This window comes from Meles meles, chromosome 19, assembly GCF_922984935.1.
Source record: "Meles meles chromosome 19, mMelMel3.1 paternal haplotype, whole genome shotgun sequence".
Taxonomy (NCBI): Eukaryota; Metazoa; Chordata; class Mammalia; order Carnivora; family Mustelidae; genus Meles; species Meles meles.
Window position 1 is genome coordinate 1,476,290 of NC_060084.1, and position 22,801 is coordinate 1,499,090.

At 58.9% G+C, this 22,801-nt stretch overlaps 2 protein-coding genes across 8 annotated transcripts in view; one reads left to right on the forward strand and one right to left on the reverse strand.

The window, feature by feature from the left end:
* The window catches only part of LOC123931087 (BTG3 associated nuclear protein), a 100,707-nt gene that overhangs the window by 35,657 nt on the left and 42,249 nt on the right, over window positions 1–22,801 (reverse strand). For 5 of the 7 annotated variants that reach the window (XM_045987832.1, XM_045987830.1, XM_045987829.1 and 2 more), the window contains 4 exons: window positions 22,237–22,353; window positions 20,444–20,619; window positions 10,890–11,129; window positions 4,374–4,541 (listed from right to left, as the gene is read on the reverse strand). In XM_045987832.1, the coding sequence (XP_045843788.1) occupies window positions 4,374–4,541; window positions 10,890–11,129; window positions 20,444–20,619; window positions 22,237–22,353 (701 nt within the window). The remainder of the gene's footprint in view (window positions 1–4,373; window positions 4,542–10,889; window positions 11,130–20,443; window positions 20,620–22,236; window positions 22,354–22,801) is intronic. The other 2 variants (XM_045987835.1, XM_045987834.1) reach the window with 1 other exon arrangement.
* On the forward strand, window positions 4,760–10,883 carry LOC123931088. Its single transcript, XM_045987837.1, has 2 exons — window positions 4,760–8,154; window positions 8,198–10,883. Exons 1-2 carry the CDS (start codon window positions 8,051–8,053, stop codon window positions 9,138–9,140), a joined length of 1,047 nt encoding a protein of 348 aa, XP_045843793.1. The 5' UTR covers window positions 4,760–8,050; the 3' UTR covers window positions 9,141–10,883.

Sequence of the window (22,801 nt, forward strand, 5' to 3'; positions counted from 1 at the left end):
TGAAACACTTAGAACATTAAAGCCTCCGGAAAACATTCTGATTTTGTGTGTACAATTTTCTGCAGAGAATTATGGCAGACAGATAGTAAAAAATGTAAACACGCATCACGGCAGGGTGAGACTCAGGGAGAAGCGAATGGAAGGAGAAAAAAGATGTAAAACGTCTGCTTACTCAACGAAAGCTTTTCATTTTTTAACAGCTTAATCGTGGGCATTACATGGACATGAAACATGCATTCCACTGAATACATCTGCGTGCGCAATGTACACCCTTGCATTATGTCAGAAATGACATCCTTTTCAATGATTTCAAAGTATAATAAAAACTTCTAGCTGTCAACATTTTAAAACGTCAAGTTAAAAATGGGGCGCCTGGGTGGCTCAGTGGGTTAAGCCGCTGCCTTCGGTTCAGGTCATGATCTCAGGGTCCTGGGATCGAGTCCCGCATCGGGTTCTCTGCTCGGCGGTGAGCCTGCTTCCCTCTCTCTCTCTCTGCCTGCCTCTCTGTCTACTTGTGATCTCTCTCTGTCAAATAAATAAATAAAATCTTTAAAAAAAAAAAACATATGCGAGAACACACATTTTCTAACCTCTTAAAGAGAGTATTTGACCAAAACATTCAAAGTTCACTCTGCTAGTTAGTAAGAATTACATAACTGAATAAATTCCCAAATCATTCTGCTCTAGTGTTAATAAAAATTCACTGATCTAGGGGCGCCTGGGGGGCTCAGTGGGTTAAGCTTCTGCCTTCGGCTCAGGTCATGATCTCAGGGTCCTGGGATGGAGCCCTGCATTGGGCTCTCTGCTCAGTGGGGAGCCTGCTTCTCCCTCCCTCTCTCCGTCTGCCTCTCTGCCTACGTGTGATCTCTGTCTGTCAAATAAATAAATAAAATATTTTTAAAAAATCACTGATCTTGCCAGTTCTCTCTTGGCTCCAACAAGGGAAGAATGAGTCCCCGAGGCTGCAAAGACGCTGCAGAAGACAGGCCATGCGGGAATGAGGTCAGTGGTTTCCAAGCCCAAGATTCAAATTACTGAGTCTACCAGCGAATCGAGAGCTCTCCAAAGTCATTCTACATAAAGAACAGTTTCGTCCACGTCTCACACTGAAACTGTGCTGACATCAGAGTCCGGGCAAGAAGCTGTGCTGGGTCCTTGTTTGCGATCGAGCCGACGGTGCTGACCCTGCGCAGGTTTCAGGCCGCAGCGCCCGCGGTCAGAGCGCGCCCCAGAAAGGCCGCTCCGAGGGCCTCCCCCACCTCCCGCCAGCCTGGCTCTCTCTTCTCCACATCCAGAGGAAAGGCAGCTGCACACACAGATGGGCTAATTCTCTGCAAGCCTAAACTACTGGGCACTGCACAGACACCCCGTGAGGCCTTCAACTCCCTGACGAGGCCCGCAGGGCAGGTGCAGAGCGGCGCGGCCAACAGTGAAACGCAGCCGTCTCTCCTCCAGCACGTGCGGCAGTTCACACACTGCGGCCAGACAGGAGAGAGCACTACCAATGTTTTAATAAACTGATTTTGTAAACGTCCGTGGACACTCGTAGTGTTAGTCTGTGCTCACAGGGACAGCACGAAATTAGCTTTAAACGGAGGAGCCTGGGTTCAGAATCTGCTTTGTAACACGTATTTCGAAGTTCTTCTTTTTGGCTGCTGCTAATTCAAGAGTTTAAACAAGGCAGAGCCAGCTGGAATCACTAGCAATTCCGAAGTGAGCCAGGAATCCAGGAATTTTCCTGGATTATTTCTGTCACCGTCTCCGACTTGCCTTAGGAGGCTGGGAGGGAGCAAACAGGGCAAGGACAGACCGCAGAGCCCCCGAGCCCCGCAAACGGGCAAGGACAGACCGCAGAGCCCCCGAGCCCCGCAAACAGGGCAAGGACAGACCGCAGAGCCCCCGAGCCCCGCAAACAGGGCAAGGACAGACCGCAGAGCCCCCGAGCCCCGCAAACAGGGCAAGGACAGACCGCAGAGCCCCCGAGCCCCGCAAACAGGGCAAGGACAGACCGCAGAGCCCCCGAGCCCCGCAAACGGGCAAGGACAGACCGCAGAGCCCCCGAGCCCGCAGCTACTTCACTTGATGGGATTCTGGTCAGGTGTGCAGCACGACACAATCAGGAACGATGACACCAACAGAAATTTACAAAGCCATGGACTTTTTAGGGGTGTCTGGGGGGACACAGCTGGCTAAGCAGCCAGCTCTGTTTTTGGCTTAGGTCCTGATCGCGCAGTCCCGATGTCAGAGGCGAGGGGTCAAGCCCCGCACCAGGCTCTGCACTCTGCGTGGGGTCTGCTTACGTTTCTCTCTCCATCTCCCCGACCCCCTCACCCCTGCTCACGCATGCTCGCTCTCTCAAATAAATCGTTTAAAACAAAAAAAAAGCCGTGTATTTTTTTTACAAGTTTGACAAAAGAAAAATACATGTTTTGTGTTTCTCTTGCAAACTTGATTCCAGCGCTCAGCAGGAAGCCTACAGCCGTGAGCGGACCACACAGGAAGCAGCCCTTGTTGTGACTGGAGAGTAGGCGTGAGATGGGATGTAGCGTCTCAGGCCTCCGTACACAGACACCGGGCACAGAGGCCTTGGCGGAGGCGGCCAGGTTCTCCTGTGGGACAAGGACACCTGGGCACAGGTGTGACTCCTTCCTGAGGGCACGGGCAGGCCACGAGAAGCACTGCCATGTCCTGTTGTTCGTCAGCGGACATGGTCTATTCCAAACAACACGTCCTGGGACCCCCGACTCACGTCCCCACGTGTCAAGTCTGCCCAGGGGACACGGGCGCTGGACATGCGCTCACACGGTGGCTGCTCACTGCCCCCAAGAGGCCAACAGCACCGAGAGTTACTCAAACCCAAAAGTGCCTTAGAAGAAATACCGAAATACGCGTAAACAAACAACTAAAGTAACTCAACTCCTGACCAATGAACTACTGTCAGTTAAAAGAAACACTAGTAACCGGAAGAGAATGAACGATTCCAAATACACAAGCATAAAATGTCATAAAATCACCGACCGCACAACAGAACTCAAACCTCCATGCAAGGTAAAGCCACCGGGTCTCCAATCCGGGTGACAAGCAGGGTCAGGCTTGGCCGGCGCCACAACCCCACCCCCAATGGGATGTGACACGCACACACCCCGGGGTGGGCCGGCCTGCGGGCATCGCTGCTGCTTGCTGGAAACACGGACTTGCAGGTTTGGGCGGACTGAACCAGAAAGGGAACGGAACGTGATTCCCCGGGGCCACTCTGCCTCGCCGGCACCTCCACAGACGGGTGCACGCCGCGTCCACAGAGAAAGCTCCATCCTGCCATTCCTCCTCGGGCGTTCGGGACACGCACAGACGTCCAACTGCGCATCCGGCTCTGCGCTCCGCCACCGGACCCCAGGGTGAGGAGGACAAAGCCCACCTCCCTGATCTCTCCAGACCCGCAGAGGCAGTCGAATTCCTCAAGGAGAGACGGCTTCCGCGCGTCCCCCAGCGGCTGCCTCCGAGTCCCTAGGACAGACCGGCTCAGCGCAACAGAAAGGTCTGGTCCCACTAGGAGTTCTTCAGGGCAGCCGCTCACAAAGGCAGGGCTTCGGGACACAACGTGTGTGGCCACCTCCCATCTTCGGGAACTGCTGGCAAGTGACTCCCAGAACAACGGGAGGAAAGCCACTTCCTGAGGTCGCCTCAGAAGGACAAAACCCTGCAAGAATTTCCGGCGACCCCGGCCCCACCGTGCTTCGGAATATGTTCCGGCCGGCCCCGCCCAAGCTGCCCCGGGACCCGGGACCGGCCCCCAGCCCCAGCCAGGGCCTCAGGTTCTAAGAGCCGTCGCCAAGGGAGCTTCTGGGGAGACTTTGTTTTCAATGTTTCCGTTAAGCTACTCTGAGACGGGCTGGGTGACAAGCAATACTGAAATCACACTCGTTCTTGGGAGATGTTCCTAGGGAAAAGCCAGTGCTCTGAAAGAAGAGTCTGGAAGGTCGAGTTTCTTGTGCACCAGAGGAACTGAGGTGCCGCACTGAGATCCGTAGTAACGAGCCCGCAGTGCCCCGTGGACCCCCTCCCTGCTCACCTGCTGTCCCCTACGGATCCCAGGGCTCTGCCCGGGGCCCCGGCTGGAGGACACGACACCGCAGCTCACCGCCGCAGCTGCCACCATCCTGACCGAGCTCCTCCTGCCGCTCCGGCACCCAAGCAGGACGAGGACCACGCCCAGGCCCTGCTCTCCAAGCCCTCCGTCCAGAGCACTTCCAGGAGGGCCCCCCGGCAGCGGCCCGCAGGAACCCGCCCGCAGGGGGCACACAGACGGGGCCTCTGGTCACGGGGCTCCGCGTGGACACCATGCCCCCTGCCCCCTGGGACCAGACAGAGCGTACCTGAGGCGCTGTACGAAGACGAGGACGGCGTTCTCCGGGAGAAGCTCTTGACGGCCAGGCTCTGGCCTCGCTGCTTCCGCCGCCAGGCCGTCCGACACTTGGAGTCGATGCTCTGCTTGATCCGGTACCAGTCAGACTCCGTGATTCCGAACTTGTAGAACAAGTGACCTGTAAACACAGCCGGACTGCGGCACCACGAGGGGCGGGCCCCCGAGCACGCGGCGCAAGAGCAGAACGGCCAGCACCGCCCCGGCAGAAGCCCCCGCGGGGCTCTCAACGCGTTCCACTCGCTTACGCTATAGATAGGCAGCCGACTGGCCCACGCAGCGGCGAGCAGGGTGCTGGGTACCCGGGAGCCTCCAAGACACCCACACTCAACTCTGTCTGCTCCCGCTTCTGGCGGGGACGTTACCCCCTCAACGCCAAGAACAGATCTAGGGCCCGCGACCCCAATGGAGCCCCACTCCCAAGCACCAACTCGCCTTCTCCTGGGCCTCCGTGCCTGCAGCTCTCCCCCATTCTCCCAAGTCTTTGCTCAGACACGACCTCAGTGACCCTGCCCCTAACCAGTCCGAGGGACCTGCACCGCCAGCCGGCTCTCGAGCGTCTCCGAGAACTGCAGAGCCCAGACACCCGGACATGCGGCACACGCTCCCCCCTCAGCGGACTAACTGTGGTCACAATTCATCTAAAGACATTCTTCCGTCACTGCCCGAGTCTGACGCTGGCTTCTAGGACTCAGTCTGGAGGAAAACTCCCGAAGGGCACGTTACTCTTCATGCCCGAGGGCCCTGCACACCCCAGTGGAGGGCATCTCCTCCACTCTGCTGCCCACCGGAGGGGCCGCTCCTCGCCGTGGAGCATCTTACTGGCGCCTATGTGTGCCCACTTCCACAACAGAGCCCTCTGGGCCCACGCCACCCGGCACCAGAGACCCCCGCCATCATCGACAAGGAAACCGGGCATCAGGGAGACCACCGAGGGGCGGGTGGCAGACAGAGACCCTCACTAGGCACTTGACCTCTTCTCTGGGCCAAGTCGCAGTCACGAGCACTGGAACGGGAAAACACACTCTTCTACACGGTGACCTCCTCTCGAGCCGGCTCGTGACACTTCACTGGTCAACGGGAAAATAAATGGACAGAATCCAAAAGTTGAAGAAAAAAAGGGGCTGAACAACACCGATTGGACTGCTGGGAGGGCCGTGTTTACACTGTCCGCTGAGAGCTTAACTGACGCCCGCTCCCTAAAACCTCCTCCCGCGAGCCCGCCGCACGAACCACCAGAAGGAGAGCTGGTTTTCCTATATCCTACGTTTCCTGTCTTGGAAAGACACTCCTTGGCTTTACGACCATGTGCTAAGACCAGATCTAAACACAACAACCCAAAGTCCCGTGACCTACATCGACAGGGACTGGGTTGAGCAGCAAGATTTACAGAGAGAAAAGAGACCCAGTCGCTCCCGCAGCTCTTGTGACCTTCGTGCACAAGAGGAAATACACGTGCGGAGTGGCCCCTCTTTGCTTTCTGGTGTTTGGGTCGCCTCTCAAAGAGCCACAGACCCGTAATCAATGTTTACCGAGTGGCCGCCACGTGCCCCACGCAGCCTCGAGTGCAGGGGTGGACGGAGAAAGTCCGGGCGAGTTGCCAACGCTGGTGAGGAAGCCCAGCTCCCGGCTGCAGCCAGCCAGGGGCCAAGGGCAGCGGTGCTCTCCGAGATGAGAGAAGAAAAGGCAATCACGGGCCTCAGAAGGGCCCTCAGGGATGCACCACAATGAAGAGAAACATTCTAGCCCGTCTTCCTGCCCTCAGACCCCCACACTCAGGGAGAAACCTTCCCGAGGCCTCTGGGGTGAACGACGTGCTGCGGAATTTAAAAGCGCGTTAGGAACAGAAACGACTACCTACAACACACACAGGTATACCAGCAACAAGCAAGAACGTCAATATTTAAATTCAACTCTGAAAACCAACCAGCCATTCAAAACCCGGCTTCCACCTTTGAAGAAAGAACAAGCCGCCCGTCTCTCAACCCTCCCACGGCCTGACGGTACCCACGCCTGCCAACAGCAGCGCTGCCGGCCACCCCAACGTGAGGCGCCCGCAGCACGCCCCCCCACTGCACGCGCCCGCGGCCCAGCGGGAGGAAGGCGCCCCCCACGGTGCACACTACCCGGGCTTCGGCTTGGCCCTCCTGGGCTTGTCAAGGCCTGGGGGCCTGACACCCTGCGCGCCCCCGAGAAAGCTGCGTTTTCTGCCAGCACCGAGCAGCCTCACTTCTCAAGCGCTGGAGGAGAACCCTCAGTAATGAGGGACAGAAAACTCACTTTAACTGCCTTTTCACACGGTTGAAGCATCTTCTCTCTTGCGTTATCTGATGCTTCCAAGGAAACCTCATGAGCTAAGAACGCCAGGCCCCCAGCTTCGGTTCCCGTCCAAGTATCAGCCAGAGTGAGACACGATCCTGAAATCCAGGCGTCCGGGCACCCACCCAAGCCGAGCAGCAGTGGCCAGAAACCCCAGCTCCGGCCCCCTCTGCCCCGCGAGGCACCGCCCACCCGGAGCGTCTGTTCTCCCGACCTCCCTCCACGAGGCCACCGTGGCGCCTGGGGCAGGAGACATGGCAACCGGAAGGCTGCTCCCAGGGCTCTGCCCCAGCACACGGGGTCCCCAGGAAGCTGCAAGGTTCCATGAGGCGAGCCACTTGTCACCTCACCACCTTGGAGAAGAATGCTCAGCCGCCCCAAAACACCACCACCCAGCCTGCTCCCGCGGCTTCCTGGACAAGCTGTCCGGCTACCCCCCAAAAATCCAAAGCTCCATCGGCATTCACCGCCTTCCCACTTCCCGGAGCGCCCATCCTCACCCTGGGGCTGTGAACTGGAAGACCAGACGCGCAGCTGTGTAACACAGAGCCCCACGGGGCTGAGACTCACTGTGGGAACAAGGAACAGAACTGGCCATCTCCCGTCCGTGGTGGGTGGCATGGGGCTTATCAGAAAGAGGAATGAGAAACACTATCACTGCTCATGCAATCTCGAGTTCAAGGACAAAGAAAAGCAGAAAATCGAGGGCCAGAAATTTATGTCCCAAAATGAGCCTTGATAGGGACTGACCCAGAGAAACGAGAATCTTGAGCCCGAGTGAGGGGGGAGCCAGTGTGTCTCCACACACTGTGTATGTCCAGTGTCCTGGGCTCAGAGCCGAGGGAGCCCCCGCTCCCCAAGCAGTGAGAAGCTCCCCAACAGCAGAGAAGCACAATGGGAGGAGCCCAATGGCCCCCCATGGCCTTGCGTCCAGGCGCCCCACAAGCAAGGGCTCCAACTGTCTCTCACGCATGCCGACCACACCTGCCTCTGAGCCCCAGGCTCACGGTGGCCCCTCAGGGTCCCCAAACCCACCTGCTGGGTACCCCCGGAGCAACTGTGTAACGCACTATGGCTGATTACCAAGTTCCAAAGAACTAGGCCCTAGGCACTAGGAAGTGTCCCCCAAAATGCATGTCCTTCCCAGGACCTCAGAATGTGACCTCCCTTGGAAGCAGGGTCTCTGCAGATGTGATTAATGAAGATGGGGTCAGACGAGGAGTACACTAGGCTCTAAATCCACCATGACGGGTGTCCTTATAAGGAGAGAGGAGAGACATCCCCACAGGGAGGGTGTCAACACCGGCAGGGATGGGAGCTGTGTGGGCACAAACCCCCAGGCACCAGCAGAAGCTGGAAGGGGCCAAGACTCGCCCCGGCCCTTCAGACACCGTGATTTCAGACTTCCGGCCTCTGGGGCGGAGGGAGAGCCAAATCCCGCTGCAGTTAGCACCCCAGGGGGCTGCGCTGGTTGCAGGCGCCCCGAGACGTTCCTGCACCCCAGCACCCACAGCGGCACCAGGACACTCACACAGGCACTAGCCACCCGGCCTCTGGGTGCCGCGGCGCCCTCCCGGAACACGACCTCCTGTCAGGCGGCTGCCAGGGCAGAATGGGCCGACCGCAGTCCCCTGTGAGAGCAGGACCTGAGTCCCGGTCAAGTGCTCAGTGGCCTCTTGGGGATCTCTCCTCCACGTCTGCAGGCTTCCCAGATGCCTTCCGAGACGGGGCCGTCCCAGCGACACGCGCTTTCCTTGCCTTTCCAGCAGACCCCAGGTGCCTGCTCACCGCAGCTCACGGCCTGCGCAGAGGTACAGCCCCGCGAGCACGAGCCCGAGCCCGAGGGCAAAGGCTCTGTGCTCTGCGCGACGGGAGCGCACCAGCGCGGGCGTTCTCGGGGTCATTACTCAGATACTGGCCCCAGCTGGGGAAGTCACCGGAACGCGCTACCGATGGTTCGGGCATGCACTGCAAGGTTCAGTTACCCGAACCTGGGGGAGCCCGGCAGTTCTCAGGAGCCCCCGAGACGCACACACCCTGGGAAGCACGCGCGCTCTTTGGGGGGCAGCTTCTGCCCTGGCTCTCGCTCTCAGAAAACCCTCGCTCCCGCACGAGAACGGCAGTTCTTGGAAACAGCCTACTGTACGCCCCCAAAATGCTCATGTTTTCCCCAGTAAGACCGGGACAGAGCAGGGGAAACAACATCCACGGGGGCCACTGTGTGGGGGCGGCACAGGCCCCCAGTGCTACCCCGCAGCCCTGCAAGGCCGCTCTCCGCGCCGGGAGGACGGGTTGGGGGGACCGGCCCAGGGTCCCAAGTCGTGGCTCAAACCCGCTCCAGCCTGCACTTCTGCACCCCAGGACCGAGCTGCGTGGGGCTGCGGAGAGGCCGCAGGCATAGGCGTGGGCCACCAGATGGGGGCTCTCCCACCGGGGCCATCGACAGCCACTCCTGCTTCCCAGCGAAGATGCCAGACACCACCTCCTCTGAAGGCCGCGTCCCGACAGCCCCTGTGGTCGCAGACGGGGTACCGGTCCCCGGAAGAGCTGCGGAGCGCCACCTGCAGGCGCCCCCTCATGAGCGCGGCAGGCCCCGCCCCCTCGCTCCTCCTGCTGGGCCACACACACAGGCCACAAGCCCAGAGCGTCGGTCAGACGGCTCGTTCCAGCACACGGGCTGCTACCACGCCTGGCCTGCTGTCTACGGGGCCTTCCTGGAGGAACGGAAGTCCGTGAGGGCGGGCCCCACTTCCTGGGGCAACACTCCCTGGGACAGTCCATCTCAACTCCAGGGATTTCCTTTTTAAAAGATGCGTCTTCGTTCTCTGCAAACTGCCCGCGAGAAAGCAAATGTTGCAGGTCAGGAACGCGTCCACTCTGAGGACCCACAGGGCTTCCCTTGCATGGGAAAGACACGGGGCCAGGTGCGGTGCTTACGCAAAGCAGCTGTCTGGAAAGCCGGCCCCCGGACAGCCTGCCACCCCAGAACCCTTCTGCCCTCCCTGGGCCCCCACGAGAACACGCCGGCGGCCCAGGCTCCTGCCAACACACGCTCAGGGCCCCGGCACTTGGCTCCAACGCAAACACAGCCATTCTGCTGAGAACTCAGAAGCCGATGACGGTAAAGGCGTCCTCCGCTACAGAGAAAGTGCGCGCTGCCCCCAGCACGCAGTGCTAACGCTGACCTGCGGACTTTCTGTTCAGTCGAGCCGTGTGCCTATTCCCAAAACCCGGGGCTCTATCTGTGCCCCTGCCACACGCAGCAGGCCCGGGCTGGACCCCATCAGACCCCATCAGTCTCCCAACACAGCCCTGCTAAGACACTGCCTGTCCTTCTTCAGTCCCCCTGGAGCTCAGCCTGCCCAAGACCCCCCCTCCCCGGAGCTCGGGACCAAAACCAGCACTACCCAGGGGGGTGGGGGTGGGGGTTCCAGTCACTGTGGGCGCAGACACGGGCACACTCCGTCCCACAGCAGCTCACGACCAGAGGCCTCCTAGGGGACGGCAGCACCCGTGGGGGTCAGCGGCCGGGCGTTCCGCCCAGCCGGCACACGTGCCTAGGGTGCCACGGCTGGACGGTCTGCTCCGTCTCACTCCCGGGCTCCAGCAGGCTCCGTGCGGGGGACAAGCCCGTTTGCGGGGGGTGAGAGGCACGCGGGTGCTGCCGAGAAGGTCACAGGCCTCCTGCACCTGAGATATCACCAACAGGGTACAGGGGTCCTGATTTGAGCGTGGGGGCTCCTCGAAGAGCAGGAAAACCACAAACACGGTGGGGACATCAGGGCCGGTGTCAGGAGATCTGACCTGGCCGGCCACGGTCAGGGAGGTGGGCCTGTAATGACATGGCCCCATCTCAAGGGCAGGAGGCGGGCGGCACCAGGAAAGGCCGCGCTCAGGGGACCAGGGAAGCCGGGGTCCGAGAGGCCTGCCTCCCCCCGTCTCTCCCGCGGCAGGCAGCGGCGACATGTACCGAGTGTGCCCCACCCACAGACGCGGGGACCGGGGGCCAGCCCAGCACCCTCCCCCACCCCAGGGCACGGTCCTGACTCGCCCCGAACGCTCCCTCGGAGGACCCCCGACCCCGCACTCCGGGCGGCCCCGAAGGCGGGAACGAGGCCGCCGCGCGCACAGCGGACGCCGCCGCACTCACAGCGGATGCCGTAGATGGTGAGGGGGTCGAGCTGCTTCTTGCCGTGCTTGCCCTGGCCCGACAGGTTGGACACGGCCTGCACCTCCCGGTGGAACAGGTAGTCCAGCAGCGTCAGGGCCATCTTCTCGGCTGTGCGGCAGTTGGTGCTGATGTGCAGCATGTCCGAGGGGATGATGGCGCAGCGCACGCGCATCTCGGGGTTGTTCTCGTCGCCCAGCCACGTGCCGTTGGGGTAGTCCTCTGCGAGAGAGAGAAGGGGCGGGTTCGCGTCAGCTCCCGAACCCGAGGGCCCCGGGCTCGGCACGGACGTGCTCCGGGGAGGCCGCTGGAGAAGCGCTCCCCGGAGCAAGGCGGCGGCCCCTGGGGTCAGCGAGGACACGTGATGAACGGAAACCCACGCGTCATCCCCACAGGGGCCACCTTGGTGTCCACCGCCCCATCGCAGGGAGACGGATGGGGCCTGCCACACGGAAACCCTCTTCTGCCTTCCTGACTGGCTTCCGCGGGCCGAGCCTTGCCCTGCTAACTCACGTACGAGCAAACAGGAGGCAGCATGCCTGCGTGCGGGCCGGTCTGCAGCCGGGGAGTCCAACGCACACACCCAGAGGGAGGGATCCCCCTCTGCCTTCGACAAGGCCACAGAGATGATCAGGACACAGACACGGCGCTGACGGGGAGAGAGAAGCAGGCAGGCACTGGGACGGGAGAAACCTCTCTACCTGCGGTGCCCCCCCCAGGCCCACGCACCTCACCAGCTCCCTGAAGGGGGGGGACACTGCGAGGCGGAGACCAGCCTCGCAGCCATCCCCTGGTTCCTGAGCAAGGCCCCCAGCGAGGGGCCTGGCTCTGCTCGACCACAGAGGACCCTGGATTCCATCATTGTGAACAGCCGCCAGCCGTCGGAGCAGCCCAACGTGTGAGCAAAAAGGGCTCCGTGTTCGTCAAGCGTAACACCAACTCAAGGGAGCCTCAACCTTTGGCAGAAGGAAGCTCCACTTAAGACGCCAAACCTGGGGAGCCATCAGTTCTGCTAGGAAACCAGTGGCTTCCCCAGCATCTCTTCCGAGCCAGACTCCGAAGCTGGGGCAGGCGGGAGAGCACACCTGCATTGAGGCGGCCCCCGCGGGAGGGCAGGGGCGCTAGGCAGGGGGAGGTCTCCTCCTGGGTGGCTGGGGTGTGAGAGGGACACCCGCTTCCTATCAAAGGGGCTGCTGGGTCACACCACGGCCAGGCCGGCCCGCTTCAGATCTCTCCCGAGCTTGATTCTGAAATGTCGCCCCGGGCAGGAGAGGTCCCACCAGGAGCAGCCAGCCACGCTCGGCCAAAGGCTGGAGCGGAGCACATGGCCGCCCATCCGTGACTCACACATCCCACCCCCCTCGCAGGGAGCCTCTCCTGGCTGAGCTCCCGCATCACGCGATCTGCGAGAGCATCTGGTGAGGCTCCGCAACGCCGTCGAGGTGACCACGTTGCCCCGGGGACCGGCCGGCGGCTGGCGGGACTGCTTAGCGGGTTGAAGCCAGGCGCCTGGCTTCAGCTGAGGACAGAAAACCAGTCACAAACCTGATTATTTCAACTGTGAATGAGCCACAGGGAGGCAGGCTCGTTTCTGAGAATACCAGGGCTCTGGGAGAGACGGCGCCCCGGGCACACACGCAGCAGACGCGTGCTTCTGAACGCCAACCAGCTCCTGCTACGTTCGGCCTACGCGCCGAAAGCAGCCCGGCCCAGTGATCCGAGCCGGCAGGGGCTGTCTCCAGCTCGGATCTGGAACGTCCGAAGAGCTCCAACCTCCAGGGTATTTACGGCTTCATCTGCGGATACTTACTGGGCAACTCTGCACCCAGCGCTGGGTCTAACGCTCCGGCCGAAGCCCTCGGGGAACCCAGGCTTCACGACAGCACGCGGAGTGGAAAGACGTCCCTACCTGCCGCACTCAGGCCACAGAGCGAGCAGGGCCGGGGAGAGAAGGACGGGGAGTGACCCCATCTGTGCCGACAACGGATGGGCAGGGAACATGTGTGTTGGGGGGTGACAGGGACACACACGGCTGCGGATGGGCTACTCGGCAGTCCAAGAAGCAGCAGGACCTTCAGCAGCGCTGAAACCTTCCCACGTTCCCTTCCCACGCGCTGCTGGTCTCACTGTGAACATACGGTGTCAGACCGAAGGCGCGGTCTACGGACCTTCTCCAGACCCAAGTGTTTGAACAGGAGGACCCTGCGAGCCCACGGGGAAGGGCCGCGGCACCTGCCTCCCCGACCACCACGGACACGACCCACGGCATGCCGAAGACCGCGGCAATCTTTCTCAGGAGTGAGAAGTGATGGGATTGTGCTGGCGAGCTCCCCGGTGCCACGGTGTTTCTAAAGCAGCGGACACAGCGGACAGTTCAAACGGGGAGTCGACGTCTTCCCAAACCAGTACCGAGAAGAGGTGCCTGCAGCGAGGGCGCGACTCAGCCAGGGATGGCCACAGCCCGCCCCACCGACGCCGCCCGAGAAACCCGCTGGCCACCCAGACTGCCCACGGCCCCCTCGGGGATGTGTCTCCCTCCCCCAAAGCCGTGCTGTCCACACTGTGAGGTCTAAGACCCTCCAGCACGGAAGCTCCCGACAGCCACGTGCTGCACCGAGAGCACGTCAGCTCGTCCAAACCCCGCACTTGGCCCCTGGAGCTGGCACAGTGACGTACAAGGAAAAAGGCCACTCTTCCAAGTGTCCCCCGCCGGGGAGCCTCACGGTTCCAGGAACAAGAAAGAAAACACCAGCACACCGACACCGGGACGGTCCGCGTCCGTGGCCGCAGCAGCCAAAAGTGTAAATGCGAGTGTTCTCAAAGTGATTCACAGGAAAGAAAGGAAAGAGTGATTTCACCTATTTCAGAGCAAAATATGATGCTAAATGAGTGAAAAACTTTGACAAATACCCATTAAACCCCATTTCCTTCATGTCAAAAATAATCATCCGTCAAATGGATCCATATTGTCCGACTGGTCTCTGCTAGGGGTGCTGACCGCGGCAGGCCCTACGTGAGCTAAGCCTGGCGCCCCCTCCTCCGCCGACCGCGCTGCAACAGAAGCAGGGAAACCGCCCCTGGACGCCAGAGGGCCAGCCCCGCACCAAGCCAACGATGAAGCTGGCTTCCACACCCCGCGAAGGCCCCACACCCTCCACCGCCACCTGCCTGCAGATGAAAAGAGCCTGTCCTTCGTGCCGAGCACATGGCTCTGGAAATGTTACCAGAATATTCTGAAGGATGAAAGGTGTCAGTTCAAACTCCAATGGTAAGTACTATTTCAGGAGATGCTGTTCCCCTCCAAAAAGGACATTAGTCTAAAGATTAACTTTCCTTATCTCCCACCTCCTTACTGCTCCCAAATAGAAGGGTTTAAATTTCTCTGGTAACATGGAAAATTACCCGGAAATTTTATTCCGATCCAACATCTCAACATTTTACAAGGCATTTTCTGACCTGTTTACAACTGACTCGTCCCGAATGCCACCAGATGCCCTGCAAATGACAGGTGTGTGCTCTTTACCAGAGCAGGAAGTCGAGCTAGAACAAGGACGGCGGCCTCAGTGACCCTGACCCATGAAGAGATGAAAGGTCACTGTCATGCAAGCCAGGGACCAGTGGGAGAGGGACCAGGACGCCATCACTGCCGTCGCGGTCCTATGGGAGACGTGCTGCGTCTCCGTGAGTCCTGACACAAGAGGACAGGACCGCCAGGGACACTCAGGAGCCCGTCCTTCCCAGGGTCATGCTGGCTGACCCGCTGGCTCAGGCCTGCTCCCCTGGGAAAGGCTCAGGCCTGCTCCCCTGGGAAAGACTCAGCCCCAACTCACTTCCCACTCGGGAGCAAGAACGCTGGCTGGACTCCAGCTTCTCAGCAGTGATGATGAATCATGTCCTTTAAATGAGAAACAAGACGAAACACCTTCCCACATAAATATTTGAGAAATTCCCCTTCTGACCCTTCAGAAAGCGCGTATTTATTTTACTAAGAGAGCCTGTTCACGTTGGGCATCTGAAGCCTTACTGAAGCGGCCTTACTGAAAAACTACCAGATCGTAAGGAAAATAAACTAACCTTCTATTCCAATTATTCTAACTGTCGACGGAATGAACCAGCACTTCTGAAAGACCTAACAAAAGCCCTTCAGGACTAACTCGGATTTTCCTCCCCCAAAAACACTTCTGTACAACGAACACTCTGTCCTGAGGGTCTGTTTCAGGCCCGGGGAGATGACAGGAGCAGCAGAGAGCAGCAAGACCGCAGAACCAGCCAGGCCGGCATGCGCACGCGTGGGACAGAGAGCAGGGCCACCGGTGTCCTGCGCCCTCGCCACTCACACACGGACGCCGATGTGCCTGAGACCCCCACGCGATCACACCCCGGGCTCGGAAGTCCCAGGACCGAGCTGTGCGCTCTTGCTTCCAGAGGCTGTGGGCCTGCTCAGAGTCACAGGAGCCACTTTGGGAAAGCTGTGGGATCAGCGGGAGTCCGTTGAGTGTCTTCCGTTCGGCCCGTGTCCGGGCCCACTGCTGGACCACGCTGCCCAGCTCCGACACCACCTGGAGGCTTTCATACCTGGAGTGCGAACCCCTCTAATGGCTCCAAGAGCCCAGTATTCACAACCATCCTCTTGGCCTCACGCCCTGGGACCTCCAGCTCCCTGCGTCCCCCTCCTAAACCAGACCATTCCAGGAGCAAACATCGTTAGCTTCTGGAATCCCAAAGGCTAAGGCCAGTAAGATGTGGCCTTTTCTACAGCTGACCACGGCTTTCCAAGACAGGCCCTGCCGGGGTGGCCCCCAAGCCCCGGATCACACAGGACTCTTGCAACCCGGCACATTCTGACCGCTCCCCTTAGTCGCGCGTCACCTGAAGTGAGTGTGGACAACGCTCGACCCTCAGACCGACCTAAGAAACCAGACGGCCCACCTCTCTAGGATTAGACACAGTGAGCTGTGTCCCCGCAGCCCAAACCACCATGCTTCTCTGGGAGTGATGGGACATCTGTACGCTATAAACAGATCGATCATTTGGGGTTTTTAAATGGGCAGTTCAAGAGCGCTGAGTCACACACAGGATCACAAGAAAAAGGGAAAAAAAACAAATGGTCCTTGGTACTGCAGCCAAGCCCTTTCCCCCAACTCTAAGCACATTCCACAGAAACCACGAGTGCACCAGCGACGGAGGGGCAAGGCCACCGGCTCAGGCCAGGCTGCCCTACTGAGCACGAGTCATCACGACCTCAGCTGGGACTACAGCAAGAGGCCAAGGACGTCCTCCTTGGCAGCAACGAGCGGGAAGCACGGGGCACGGACAGGGTATCCCCATCAGCGTCCCGTGCCGCCCCTTCCAGGACCCCATGGGAGGAGCCAGAACTCCCTAACTCCAGAACCGGCATCCCCCGCAGCCCTCCCCCCGGACCTGTCGAGTCCTTCCACCATTCCGGCTTCATTCATCAACGTCATCCTCACCGGGCTCTGTGTGTAATCCCACCCTTCTCAGGAGCCCATTTACGACTGCCGATAAAAAGTTTTTCAGTGTTGGGGCGCCTGGGTGGCTCAGTGGGTAAAACCTCTGCCTTCGGCTCAGGTCATGATCTCAGGGTCCTGGGATCGAGTCCCACATCGGGCTCTCCGCTTGGCTGGGAGCCTGCTTCCTCCTCTCTCTCTGCCTGCCTCTCTCCCTACTTGTGATCTCTGTCAAATAAATAATAAAATCTTTAAGAAAAAAAAAAAAGTTTTTTAATGTTGTGGCAACATAAAGAATTTATGTCCGGGGCGCCTGGGTGGCTCAGACAGTAAAGCATCTGCCTTCGCTCAGGTCATGACCCCAGGGTCCTGGGGTCGAGTCCCACGTGAGGCTCCCTGCTCCGCAGAAGCCCACTTCTCCCTCTGTGTCTCTGCTTATGTGCATGCCAGCACGCACACGCACTCTCTCTCAAATAAATGAGAAATCTTAAAAAGAAATAAAAATAAAAATAAAGAATTTATGTTGAAAAAATAAGTTTACGTAGGGACGTCTGGGTGGCACAGTGGGTTAAGCCTGTGATGCTTCATCTCAGCTCTCGTCTCAATCTCAGGGTCACGAGTTCAAGCCCCATGTTGGGCTCTGTACTGGGCATGGAGCCTACTTCTAAAAAGAAAAAAAAAGTTGATGAAAATAAATTCTCAAGAAACGTTTTCAGGGCGCACCTGGGGGTACAGCCAGTGAAGCACCTGATTCCTGATTTCAGCTCAGGTCGCGATCTCGGGACCGAGCCCCGTGCTGGGCTCCGAGCTCAGCAGGGAGGTCACGTGAAATCCTCTCTCCCTCTGCCCTCCCCTCCCCAGCCTCACGCGCACTTGCTCGCTCTTAAAAAAATGAAATACAATAAATACAAAATATAGATACGGTGCCTTGCAGTAAGTAAGGGACTCCACACTGATATAAAACAGCACATCAGTTCATGCAAACCATTTGGAATTCTTAAGAAACAACCATTTTGGAACCTGTGGTTTTTAAAACTGCAGGCACTTAAATACTTTTCTAAGAGCGGCGCGTCCCTGTGCAGCTCTGGGCTGTTATTAGGAACTCCGGCCGCCACGCAACGCCGAGCCCGGGGCCCTGCAGAGCTCTGCGTGTTACCAGAGCTTAACAGAAACTAGCTGACCCGACCCTCCCCAGCTGGGCCAGCTGAGCTGGTCTTGGGGAGGACGTGGGAGGGACAGTGCGCACGCATCTCAGAGGTTTCCACACACGATGCCGCTACGGGCCAATGGTGAATCTGACAGGCACTAACGGCAGGCCTGCTCCGCAGCACGTGCGCGCGTGGCGGCCTCCAGGCCCTCGGGCACCGGCCACGGTTCCAGCCGGGGCAGCGCAGCGGGGCCTCCTCGCAGACGTCCGACTGCCGGGGGAGATCCTCCCAGGCCAGAGGCCACAGAAGGCACACATCCCAGCGAGCTTGCTCCTAATGCCATGGTCAAGCAGAATGGTCCTGAATTATGATCGCTTCTTCAAATATCGGAAAAATTCCTCTAGTTTGCCTCAATCCTTTTTTTGTTCATGTTTTTAAGATTTTATTTATTTGAGAAAAAGGGAGAGCACATGCACACATGAGCAGGGGCAGAGGGAGAAGCAGGCTCCCCACGCAGCAGGAAGTCCAGCATGCGGCTCAATCCCAGCACCCGGAGATGGGGACCGGAGCCACCCAGGCACCCTCGTTTGCTCCAATCCTAACAACAGGTACTGTCCATCAGACGTGTCCAGCGGACACAAACCCCTAGAGGGTCATGGTTCAAACGCGTCAGCTCATCAAGGACTCAGACTCAGATAAAAAGAAAATCTGTATTTTTTCTCTGAGACGTCACTAAGCTCAGAGTTTGAACCTTTCTCTGTGTTTGTTTAGCAGCACGCTCCACTTTCCCCAAATGAAGTTTTTTCACATCGAAGTAAGACACTTAAAAAGGTAAAATATTCTATGTTAAGAGAACCCGAGGAACTTCCGAGTGCCTCAGCAGGTGCGGCTGAAACCCGGCGAACGTCGGGCCTCAAGTGGCGGCCCACACCCGCGTGGGTAGCGACCCGGAGTCCACGTGGACGACAGCGCACGCAGCTGCTGCCAACGCCCTCTCCACCATGGAGGTTAACACCCACTAGCTGAGATCAGGGCATCCCTCTTGTCCTCAAATCCAATGTGCAAAATAACGAGGCGAATCCACTCCCAGGTGCCCACCAAGAGAAACGAAAACACATGCTCTCACCAACCCCCGGGCAGGCGTGGTCATCACAGAAACTGGAAGCGCCCCGAGCATCTGCCAACAGATGAACATGGTCCATCCACACGACGGAGCAGGACCCGGCCATGGACGGGGTGCGGGGCTGGTGCTCTCTCCACCCCTGACCCCCTCCACCGCCCCACCCCCACCCCGCGTGGGAAGTGCCTACGACAGGTCATTCCAGAGATGAAAAGTGGACCGGTGGCTCCCAGGGACAACGGGCAGGGACTGTGGCGGGCTCCTTTCTAGGGTGGCAGAATGTTCTAGAATCAGACTGGATGATGGCTGCACACTACGCAAACAAACAACACACCGCTGAATGGTCTGCGTTACGACGGTCGACCTTACAGAATTACATTAGATCTCAGATGTACAGAAAGGCTGTCCCTAAGCTCTCATTCTCTCCCCACTCCTACTCTACCGATCCCCAACCCATCAATTTATGTCAGACGTGAGCAAAACTTGGAGCAAAGTACTGTTTTCCCTGTTTGAGCTATGGTAACCCGCGTAACAGGAAAACCTTTGCTCAGTAAAGCTACATCATTGTCTTAAGGAATTTACATAGCTCTTGAAGTAAAAATCAACAACTCAGACCTAAAACCAGAAAACCTCACAAGTACACTAGAAACGGAAACCCAGGCCTTCGAAGTCAGCAGCACGGCTCCGAACACATCTGTCCCCCACCCGCCCCTGCTGCAAAAAGCTGTGTGGGAAGCCTAAGTTGGCCCAAAAAGGCAGGACAAACATGCCGGGCAGCAGGGGTCCGCTGCGAGGCTTGTGAGGCCGGCTGCACAGAGCGGGCCAGTCGGGGGCAGACGTCCGACCTCGGCAGGAGATGCAGGGGGACAGGAAGGCAGGTGTGGGTCAAACAGGCTCACGTCCAGGCATGGCAGAGCAACTCACCCTGCCTCTCGGAGCGGGCGGGGGAAGAGCACGACCTCCCCCAAGCACCCACGTCTGGCTCTTGGCAGAGACGCGGACAGAGCCCTGGTCAAAGGCAGTGGCCAGCTGCCCGCTACAAAAAGCACAAGAGCCTGTCATCAGAGTCTCCAGAGCCCGACTGACCTGCACGCCGCGGAAGGCTCCCGTGCTGCAGTGGAGGAGAGCCCCCAGTCACACAGTGCACATGTTCCCACACGAAAAGCAAGCAGGACTGACAGCGACCTCTAGACATGAAACCCACGCTGGTCTCACTCTCTCTCTCCCGGAAAACAGTAAACGTCTGCGCATCTTCCCCACTGAGCAGGGGGCCGTGTCCCAAGAAACCTATCAGAGCTTGAGAAATGCGAGGTCAAAAACTCATGTCATGCCCCTAACCCACCGAGCATCACACACGAGCCCAGCCCAGCCTAGACGTGCTCAGAACATCCACATTAGCCTCCAGGGGGGCAAAATCAAGTCACACACACGATACCGTAGGCGACAGCTCAGGGAACGTCTGAATCCTGTGCTAAACGCGACCACAAGGACGGCCGTGTCCGGGTGCACCAAGGCGGTGGCGGGGTAGCTGCTGACCGCATGATCGTCGGGGGAGGGGGAGCCCTGCCCCGCACCGCCAGCCCCGGGAAGAGACCCAGATGCTAAATGCAAATTACGTCTCGACCGAGCGTGGGTCATTTTGGCACCGCCAAACCGTGTTGACAAAGTTGACAAACTGTGAAGCTGAACCATCAGGAGGCGGAGGTCCGTCTCACTTTCCTAAGAAGCAGAAAAACAAGACAAAACACAAAACGGTACCTACTGCCGTTCAGGCAAAAGAAAGAAGCTTTGCAGGCGCACCTTCCGAGTTCAGGGTGATGAGGGTGACGTTGTTGCCAATGTTCTGACTTCCTGACTGTCCACAGTTGGAAATGGAGTCGCTGGCCTCGGACCCGCTCTCCCCGTCCTCGTTGTGGCTGTCCTCTTGACCCGGCACCTTCACCACAATGGTGTTCTGCCGTCGCCCGGGCACCGCGCTGAGCGGGAGACAAAAACACCAGCCAACGTTGTGAGAGCGCCACGACCCACAGGCAGACACGAGCGCTCAGGCACTGCCATGTTCTTCTGTCCTGTTTACCAGAGACTCTCACCGCGCACGGGGCAGCCGCTCACGAGGCCTCCCATCCAGCTCTCCCTACTGAGACGGACAGCAACTCAACAGCACAAAACAGTCCGGGGTTGGAAGAAGCCATAGGAAATTTAAAAGCAAACATGTTTACATCGCAAAAGAAGGAAAATCACAACCCACTGTCACTCCAGGCCCAGACTGCAGCTCTCCGATCACAGAAGTGACCCCGCAAATCGGACACGTGCATAACTTTGGAGACAATGTCAAAGAAAGACTGGATTAGGAGAAGTGAGCCTGGAGACTCCCGCTGACCCAATGCACTCCACACTGTTACACCTTCCGGGAGCAACCGGGCTTTGCTAAGGGCAGCGACCACTCCCGCCTCTTCCCACCGACAAAAACCACTCACGTGGGTCTAAAAAGCCAGCCAAGAACGTCCTGGGGGATCCTCTCGCCACGCTAAGGGATCCTGACAAGGAGCAATGAGCTACTGCCCGAAAAACAAGACACAAGCCCCCAGCTCCGAGAAGGGCTCGAAACATCTCCACGTACTATTACCTGGGGACATGCTCCCTGGGACTTCCAGAACCTTCTCAACATCCCTTCACCGGGCCTGGCAGGCAGGGAGAAGGGGAGGAAATGCACTTTCCCTGTTTACAGAGACAAAACATGCTTCCAACCCTGGCCAAGCCGCAGGAAGGGGGCTACACCTTCGGAACCTGACTCCACGGCAGCCGGCCCGAGCCGCCCTTGCTCTGTGTCTGACAGCTGACCTCAGCCAAGCCCCGCTGGAGGTCCGCCTGACCCTGCCTCGCCTCCACTGGCCGGGTCTCCTCGGATGGCCTTTCCCACCCGACACAGCAGGCCGCAGCCCGGCGGGGCCCCTCAAGACCGGGCTAGGACAATAAAGGAAGCAGGACACGGCTGGGGGAAGATGGAGAGCAAAGGCCAGACAGAACTCCGCGGACACGCTGATGGAAACCACAGGCCAAAGAGGCCTCTCGGGCACGTTCCCAGGAAAAGCTGAGCCCAGAACGCCAGGCAGGGCCGCCCGCAGTGACCTCACCGTCACACGCTGTCATCAAGCTCTCCTATTTCTGACGAAGGTCACATCCACCGGGTCTCCAAAGAGAAACATCACCCGGACATGCCCTCCTCACTCAGCAAACTTGAACAAAGGCTGTCTGTTGACCTGACATGCTGCTACAGAGACAGACAGACAGACAGACGTGAGTGCGGGGTGGTCAGGGAGGGGGACACAAGCTCCAGCGGCTGCTGTGGAAACATCCAGCCGGCTCCCCTAAAGCACGGGAGCACTGGACACGGCAGCTCCCAGTGCCTGTCCCCGTGACGCGTCCGCTCCTCCAGCTAGCGCGTCGGGACGCGGGCCCGCGGCGCGGCTCGGCCCCCCACCACGGAGAACTGCGGCCGGCTGTGCCCGGCTCGGAACGCCGGCTGGTTCTCCAGGGGACTCATCTCGGTGGCAGTGGCAGTGAAAGGTGGGGCTGGTGTTGTGGCTACTGACTTGCTAATGACATTTTCCAGGGAATCCGGCGCCCTGCCGCTCAAGGGGTCGTCCATCTTGGCTACAATGGCGTTCTGCCGATCATTGTTGAGTATTACTGTAGTCTGGGGGACGACGCTAGGGAACAAAAGAATCACAAAGAAAAAGAAGACCTTAAAACAACAACATTCATTTTCAGCGTACATAAGAGTCATTCAATACAGTCGGCCCCCCAGGACCTGCACTAAGGGCGAGGAGGTGGCCCCAAGCGGAAGTCACGGGTCAAGGGGAGGGACGGTCCACACCGGGCGAAGAATAAACCAGAGGTGTTTCCCTTTTTTTGCCTTTTACTTTTTTTCTCTTGAGGAGAGAGGTCACCTTCCCTCAGGGCCGGTGGTCCCAGTGGAGCTGGGCAGGAATACTGACACAGAAAGGAGCGAGAGCTCCCGGGGTGTTGGGCACTTAGGGTCTCTGAAGGACTGTGTCGGCACCAACTCAGCTTGCGATCCGCCCTCCGTGCGTCCCCGAGGTTTCCTCCACGACAAATCGAGGCTTTCCTCAGCACGGCGCTTGCCAGCATCACCCC